The sequence below is a fragment of the Fukomys damarensis genome, unplaced genomic scaffold, assembly GCF_012274545.1.
Source record: "Fukomys damarensis isolate Sample0158 unplaced genomic scaffold, DMR_v1.0_HiC HiC_scaffold_15, whole genome shotgun sequence".
Classification (NCBI taxonomy): domain Eukaryota; kingdom Metazoa; phylum Chordata; class Mammalia; order Rodentia; family Bathyergidae; genus Fukomys; species Fukomys damarensis.
In genome coordinates this window covers 13,171,244-13,180,332 of record NW_022900927.1, presented here as the reverse complement: position 1 = coordinate 13,180,332, position 9,089 = coordinate 13,171,244, and the positions used below count along the sequence as shown (strand labels likewise).

Sequence of the window (9,089 nt, the reverse complement as noted above, 5' to 3'; positions counted from 1 at the left end):
AAAAAAAAAAAAAAAAAAGAGAGAAGGAAAAAGTAGCAGACTAAAACAGTTTGCCATCTGTTACATGTATGAATTTTAAAAGCAGTTTAAATTCTTAGAGGCCTTTGTATCCGAGCAGTTTGTCTGTTCCATGAGAGCATTGCACTTACGAGTCGAGCTACAATGGTGAAGGACAACGTAAGAAATTCCTGCGGAGGAATTAGTGAGGTGATAGTGAAATGAGCTGCACGGGACAGTTCATTTGCTTCTGTTTCCCCTAGCTTCCATTCATTTCTTAAAGATTTGTTGAGATAAAGGAAGTTTTCAAAGAGGAACTTTTAGGGTCCAAATTATGTATTATTTTTTCATTGTCAGAATCAAAACAGTTGTCAATTCCAAAATACCTTTGTTTGTCCTTTGAAGAAGTAGCTTCATCATTGTGTTTTCTAACATAGCGCTCGTGTACGAGGCTCCACTCTTGAAAACCTTCTTCCTGGGAGGCGCTGCAAGGTGCTGAGTTGGACTCAGGCTGCTTGTTTGTGATTCCTGAGAATGTGCTAGAGTGCCGTCACTCTCTAGACGGTTCCTCACCTCCATCACATTTACTAGACAACATTTTATTTCTGAGATCGTTGCTTTCTTTTTGGTGACAAACACGCAGTGAGGGATTTGATGGAAGATCCACGAGAATTATTAACAAGTACTACTAATTTATTGCAATCGGGTAGCTAAGATACCTTGAAAACTCCTATAAGAATAATGACCAGTAGTTTTAAAAATTAAGGTTTACTAGGGGCTTCTTATGACGAGACCTAGTACTACATTTTTGAGTTAATCATTTTCATTGAAAAGCTAATCATTTCTCATTTTAACCTTACCAAAAACCTAATACAAACAATTTATATTACTTCTATTTTACACGTGAGAAAATGAAATCTTGGTAAATTTAAGAAACTTGACCAAGATAAACCAGTCCACAAAACTTAAACTCTATTATAACTCAATCTTGTTTGCTTCTCCAGCCCCAAATTCTTGCTTGCCTGCCCCTTTCCCCTCGTCCTCTGATTTCCTCCTTCTTGTGAGTATCTAGTATTTCAAGGCAAGTATGAGAATGAAGGTTGCGCTACAGAGGTCCATTACGTTTATATAACTGGAGTAAATGCAATAAATTCTTTTACATAGTCATCAAGTATTTCTCAAGAATCCACTACAGGCCAGACATATATCCAAGGAAAAAATGACAAATATAATTCTATGTCATAATATAAACATATTTTTTACAGGTTAATATTCTTCAATGGACTCAGTAAAATTATGTATACAGTGTCCCAACAAATACACAAAAATATGCTGCTTTATTATAATCTTTGTGAAAATATAGTTCATTTGCCAAGAACGTCAAAGGATAACAGCAGGGAAATTATTTAAAATTTAGTGGTTAAAGACTCTATGATGTCACATGTCATAAAGACTCTGATACATTTTTTTTAAATTCACTCTTAACATTTTCAAATGCCACACCCTTCATACTTAGAAAAAGTGTTTTTGGTTTGTTTGTTTGTTTGTTTGTTTTGGTACCAGGGATTGAACTCAGGTCCTGGAAAAAGTGTTTGAATGCCCAAGTTACAAATGATTATGGTCCTGCTAAAAATTATTTATTTTAGTTTATATCTCTAATTTTATATTTTAATATTCCAAAATAGTCTACTCAGTAATTGTATTGAGATGATGCTTTTGTGAATTAATGAACTTCTTGGTTTTGATCAACAATGTTCACTGTATTTCTGTGTGGTTTATACATATGAAAAATATTTTCCTGAATATCAAATGTGCTCTACATTCTTTATGTGTCTGTTTTCAGTTATTTAATATCAAATAATTACAGTAACAAACATAGTTTAAGTATACTCTTATAGTGAGAAATGCATGAAAATTTATTTACATTTATTATATGCAAATGTGATATATATCTAAATAATAAAATTTATTACAATCAGTAGGCTGTGTCTTGTGTTACTTTATATTAGTAATGATATATTTGTTGACCTTCACATTCTTTTCTTTCTTGGGTCCAAGCATAAGGAAATTGGTGAAGGTTTGAGATATTGCCCATACCTCTGTAAAGACAAAAGCTTGCATGGAAGCAAAAATGTCATTTAGGCTAATCACCTCATCTAATATAAAATTAGGGTAGTATTTACTTTTAGTAAAAGGTAACAATATCTTTAACACTAATCCCATTGTTTCAAAGATGAAAATGTTACTTAACCAAATCTGATTGATTGTTGCATTCAGTAGGGTGTGTTTAGTGGAGGATGGTCTCCTTTCTGGGGCAAAGAAAACAAATGATGACATTTTCTGAACTGACTATTCTAGGAGGGACCTCTTAACCAAGAAGCTTCCTTAGCATTGTAAGCATCAGATGCCTCTTTATCACTTCAAATACTTTTCCCAGTTTTTTATCAAAAAAGAAAGCCCGATTCAAGTGTCTTGTGTAGTGTTAGGATGGCGTTTGCTACTTTTCATTATACCTACTTGTTTGTTGCTCCATTTCACCTTTTCCAACATACAAAAAGCTACTCAAAGCCCAGAAGCTGTGTCGCATGTATCTTTTCATTTTTACTGCCCAGCATAGTGCCCTTGGTTCAGAAAATAAATAAATAACCATGTCCCTGGGCTGTGAAACATTTATGAGAGCTGACTTCAAATTTTGTTTCATGTTCTGCAATGACAATTCTTCTGTCTTAAGACTCTCCCAATGTATAACATGACGATGATGGAGCATTTGTGGCACATCTCTATGAATTGTTCACTGTTTTCAATATTTTATATAAGTAAGAATATTTCTTTAATATTATTTTTATTACTATAAATAAATAACATGAAATTTTATTACCCCAAATGATTCCACTCTGAATGAAGTAAGTTACTACTTTATCGTTAGGGTTAATACTGTAGCATTTAGGGTTGTAAGAAAGTATTTCTTCTATAGAATAGAATGTGTGACCAAGTATTGTCATACCTGTACTGAATTGTGATACTATATCTGATTCATGCATTTGGCCAACATTCATTAAATTTCACTATGCTGCCTTCTATATCATATCTTGATGTCACATGACCTCATATATCGGAGATTACCATTTACATCCTGAATGATAATACTGTTTTTTAATGACAGCATTTATCTTCTGTCTTAAAAAGAGACACATGATATACTGTAATTCAGTGGAAACCATAAATGATGTTTTCATTTCTAGGGTCTATATTTAAAAGAAATACTACAACCGCACTGATCATACTGGAAAAATGTTTGGATTAATTGTGAGAAGGACTTTTTATATTCTAATGTGTGTTTAATTCACTAGTTGGAATCCATTGATTCATTACCTCAATTTTCATTCCAGGCCCCCCAGGCCCTCCGGGTGGTCTGAGAATAGAAGATATTAGAGCCACTTCTGTGGCCCTCACTTGGAGTCGAGGTTCTGACAATCATAGTCCTATCTCTAAATACACAATCCAGACCAAGACCATTCTTTCAGATGACTGGAAAGATGCAAAAACAGGTACGTTTTCATTATATCGTTAGTCTGTTTCAAAGAGTCATGTGAACATTTTAAATCAAAAATTAAAACCTGAAAGTTTTAGAATTTCACTTTCTACTTTGTAGTGCCTTGTTTCTGTAACATTTTTGTTTTACTATTCAATCCAGTTGTTTGGTAATGGAAAACTATATGGATCTTAAACATTTAATCATTTTGAATCTACAGTCTAAGTAGATTGTCTTAAATCTGTAATGGAAAAAGAAGCAAAGGCCTTCAGGCTGCGTGTAATGCTAAGATTTACTGGCAAAAAAAAAGAAAAAGAAAAAAAAATCCTTGGGAAGTCATTATTTTGGTTAATGGTACATGTAACATTATTTATGATTCACCCAATAATATAGGTGCTATAATTTTGCATCTTTAAAAAGCCATACTGGTAATAAATATTAAACTTACTCATTTTTTCCTATAACCTTTAAAAGTTTTTATAAAGCTTTGGATCTTTCAAACTTTTTCTCTTCTTATATTAAGATGTTCTACAAGTCAATCAGGAAAAATCATTAAGAGTAAGTGGATGGTTCCCTTGTCTTTGACTATTAACCATTGCTATTTATCAGGGCCGGGGATTTAGCTCAGTGCTTCGGTGGCCTGCCTTGCAAGCGCAAGGACCAGAGTTCAATGCCTGGTACAAAAATAAAAAAAAAAAAAAAAAAAAAATTCCATTGCTATTTATCATGACTAATCTAGAATATCATGCATTAATATATTTTCACCTATAACATCAAAGAAGATAGAAGATATTTTTGGCAAAATAATTGTTTATGCCTGTCTGTTGTATAATATTTTAAAACAAACTTGTGGCTGCCATTTTTTTGTAGATGTATAAAGAAGAGAAGTAGAGGTATCTTCTCTCATTTGTCACTAGGGAGGAAATAAAGAATAAGTAGTAAATAAGACATTTCTCCCTTTCAAAAACTAAAAAAAAAAAAAATCTGTCTCAGGCTTGCTCTCTTTTTCACTTTTTCTTAATAGAGTTTTGTTATATTGCTAAGATGATTTAATTTGGATTTATTTTGTATTTGACTTTGTTTCCTCCCAAAGGAAATGAATCAAATATAAATTTAACATCTGTTACAAAGATTTAAGCCGTATTTTAGTATTAAATAATTCTCCACTTAAGGGTATATAGTTCAAATTTAATTGAACACAGGTGAAATATTTCCATGATATGGTGCCTATGATTATTTGAATATTATATATATATATAATATATAATACATATATATATATATATATATGTGTGACAAAATCAGATGCTCTTAGAAATCCAGAAAATAATTTAAAAAGTCTTTCAGATGATTGATAAATCTAAAATATGGAAATTTTCTAATTCTCTAAAGAGAATGCTAAACACTATAATGATGAAACAATAGATACCGGTAGAAATCTAGCTATGGACACTGGTTATAAATCCTGAAGAACAAAATGAAATAAACAAACAAATGGTGAATATCTGGTTTGGGTCTGAGAAAGGAATTCTAATTGCAATAATTTTCATCAAGTACTTATATATACTTACTATGCAGCTCATTCAAAACATGTCTCATTTAAAAAATATCCAATAGCAATTGACTTCCAAAGCGGAAGGATTTGTTTTATTAACTGTTCCTTCCCTAGCAACTGTATCAGACCCCTGCAGCTCATTCTTTAGATATTTATTATGTACCTGAATGTGCCAAGGCCTGATCTAGATAGATGCCAGAAATACAGCTGAAAAATATGTAGAAACACAACCTTGTCAAAGAACTTACATTCCAACAGGATTCATGCCCATAAGCAAACAGTTAAAATATACAGTACGTCAGGTGGTGATACATGCAAAGGAGAAACAAGAAAGAATGACGGGGCAGTGTGTTTTCAACAGAGTGCTTCTGATGTCAGAAAAGCGATGCCTAACTTCTACTTCCTGTCTGTACAGGACACATACACCTCTGATATATCTTTCTTAATGCTTTTTTTCAGCTTATTTATTTCTTTCAATCTAACATGTTTTTTTTCTGTTGACAGATTATAGGTGGATTTTATTTTTAAAATAAATTTTATTTTATTTCGCTAATCTGTTTTTGGATTAAATTATTTAATCCGTTGGTAGTTAATATTATGGATATAGTTGTATTTATAGCTGCCATTGTATTTTTATTTCCAAGTGCTTCACTATTTCGTTACTCTATTTCTGTTTTGCTGCTTTCTCTTGAATTAAGTACATAATTTCTAGTGTAACATTCTCATGTCTTTAATGATAGTCACTGTGTGATTACCAGATACATCTGAATTTAGAATAGACTTCAAATTTTTACCAACTTAATTTCAGTGAGATACAGAATACATCTCCTACATACTTGTATTTCACCTTCCTCCTCTCCTATTATTACTGCTTGTGTATTTACATTACATCCGTGTATCTCACCTACCTAATAATCATTCTATTACAGTTGTTGCTTTTATAACTTTATGTCTCTAAACAAATCTAAGACAATCGTGTGAATATTTGCAGAGTTTGTTTATTAACATTTTTTATCCATCATTTTGGTCTTCCTAATTTATTCATGTGGATTTGGGCTACTATTTGGTTCTGTTCCCTACAATCTCATTATCCTTGCCCCTGTGAGTAGCTGTTGTCAAATATATTACATTTCAGTGTTTTACATGTCCAAAAAGACAATTTTTTACATTTATATATGTATCTAACACACACATATGCACATTGTCCCTCAGTATCTGTGGAAATGATTTCAGAACCCCCACAAGTATCAAAATCCATGGATACTTAAGTCTTTTGTATGAAATGGTGTGGTATTTGCATATAACCTACAAATATCTACTCATTTTTTTTTTTTTTTTTTTTTTTTTTGGTATGGGGATCAAACTCAGACCTTGAGCTTGCGAGGCACGTGGTGGCACCACTGAGCTAAATCCCTGACCCTACTCATACTTTCCATTGTGTCCAGATCACTTATACTATCTAATACAACAGTGTATATACTAGGTAAATAATTGTTACACTGTATCATTTAGGGGATAATATCAAGGAAATGTCCCACATATTTTTGACTATTTTTGGTTTGCAACTGGTTAAATCTGTGAATGTAAAACTCATGGAATATGGAGGGCTGATTGTATATGCAGTTTTCTCTGCCTTTAAATTGTTTAAGAGAAGAAAAGAGAATAGCTATGTCTTTTATAATTATATACCATAATCAGGTCCTTCTTTTTTTCCATGTTGTTATAAATTAGTCTCTGGAATCAAGTACCGTTAGCCTGAGGAACTTTCTTTAGTACCTATAGGACAAATCTTTGGAAGCAGATTCTCTCAGGTTTTGTTTACCTGGGAGTATCTTCCAGTCACTTTTATTGGTAAAGTGTAGATTTATTTTGATGTAATATTCGTGGTCAATAGGCTTTTCTCTCTGTGCTTTGAATGTCATCTTGTATGCTTGCGGCAGGCTTCTATTCTCAGTGTGCTGAAAGGCTTTCAAAGTTCCTTTATGTTTACCAATGTACTCATTGCTAGATTCTCTTTTCCTTTTTTGAAAAAGAGAATTTCTCTTTGGTATGGTTTCCATCAGTAAAGAAGTTTATGTAACACCTCTAAGAGAAGAAAAGAGGATTCTGTTTAGGTTACTAGAATCAAAACCTTCAGCTTTTGCCCCTCAGAAAATATCTTTCATTTCACATCTAAATGCTGTATTTGCCAAATAGAAGTTCTAAATTTATTTGTTTTTCTTTGAGCATGTTAAGAACATTGCCCTTTTGGTTTTGTTTTTTTTTTGTCTGTAGTGCTCCCGCCTTTCCTCCTTTTCTCCTCCCTCCCTCCCTTCCTTCCTTCTGCATTTTTCTGAGCCTACATCCAAATTCCCCACAGAGAAGGATCGCATTTGCTGGGAGCACAGCTTGCTTTTCTTTTACTGGAAGGAGCTGTACCGCACCTGTTGCTCCTTCCTGTGTCTTGCCAGGTGTTCAGTCTGTGGACTGGGTCTCTAGGGCCTCTAACATGAAGTGGAGCTGTCATGTCGGAGCCTGTGTGAGAAACCTTGAAACGCTCCTCCGCAATCTCAAACATAGCTTTCCTGTTCTGGTTAGAATTCTGAGTGGGTAATTATTGCTGGGTAATATTTGGGTTTTGTATTGAGATGGAGGATCCTACAAATAGTTATTTGCTTTTGGACCTTAAGGAAATATCATGGACCCACTAAGGTAACTTCCAAAAAATAAGAACAAGAGATTAAGATGGCTGGAATTATTCTGGAATTTTTTTTGTTTGTTTGTTTTAAGTTAGAAAGTGATTCTAGCTGTTTTTGAAGAGACTCAAACATCCTTTCACGCAGGGTAATCTGAAGGCCAACGCATCAAGCTTTGTTTCTAGGCAACTACAATTAGTTACTGGCCTTAGGATACCCGGGAGGCTTGCTTCATTTTTCCTCACAAATCAGTCAGAAAGTTGACCCTGAGTCTTATGACCTCAAAGAATTTGTAAACAGATCAATGAATTATTACTTCTAGCTGGTTGCCAGTATAAGGTCTTTGGAATAAGTCCTGAAGTAAGGAATATAGTTCTCAGATAGGAAGAATGTATATATTTTTATAGCGATGCCTCTGGCCGTGTCACCCAGTCATGATCTCGTTTCCTTGTAAGATTGTCTGTAAAAAGCTGCCCTGAACCAGAACCAACCCAATTATAAATTCAGTTCTAGTGACCCAAATCCTAATCCCCAGTACTAGCCTCTGTTCACAAATTACTCTGCTCGCTGATTCCATTCTTTTTTATTTTTTGGTACCGGGGACCGAACTTGGGACCTTGCACTTGTGAGACAGGCAGCAGCAGCAGCACTGAGCTAAATCCCTGGCCCTCAATGACTCCAAAAATAGCAACGAGCTTGCAAGGAATTGGCAGGAGAGAGGGGACACAGACACCCACTTCTCTTGGCCATTCTTCGTCTCCGTTTGGTTTCAGATATAAATCTGCTTCCAAAGCAAAGAGGACTTCTGCTGGGAGCAGCTCTCTGCTCCTAACCTAATTGACCTATTAACAAAAAATAGGGAAGAAAGAAACAAAGATCCAATAGCACCTTCCAGGGCTAGAGGAGTAGGAGTAGATTACACAAGATAGAAGTCTATTTCTATGGATCAGAATAACAAAATATGTATCAGAGGCAAAAACCACATTATAAACATACACACTAACAATGGAGGGAAGGACTCAAAAGGATCATCTGTTCTAAATAAATTTTTATTTGTATTTTACTTGCACATTTTTTTTTTACAAATATTTATTCTATTATTTGCAGAACATCTTTCTGTAGATACCCTAGGCCATGAGGGGTAAGAAATCATGAATAAGTGTTAGAAGAAACATGTCCATGTCCACAAATGATAGACATGAACAACTAAGGATGAAGGAGAAACATTTTGAGTGTGGACCTAGTGGAGATATAGCCAGTCTTAGAGTTCTTGTTGTAATGAACTCTTGCATTTTTTTTTTTTTTTTTTTTTTTTTTTTTTTTTTTTTTT

At 33.8% G+C, this 9,089-nt stretch overlaps 1 protein-coding gene across 3 annotated transcripts in view; it reads left to right on the top strand.

Annotated features, from left to right (window-relative positions):
• Cntn1 (contactin 1) overlaps window positions 1-9,089 on the top strand; it is a 395,948-nt gene that overhangs the window by 318,502 nt on the left and 68,357 nt on the right. For all 3 annotated transcript variants that reach the window (XM_010640950.3, XM_010640948.3, XM_010640949.3), the window contains one exon: window positions 3,387-3,545. In XM_010640950.3, the coding sequence (XP_010639252.1) occupies window positions 3,387-3,545 (159 nt within the window). The remainder of the gene's footprint in view (window positions 1-3,386; window positions 3,546-9,089) is intronic.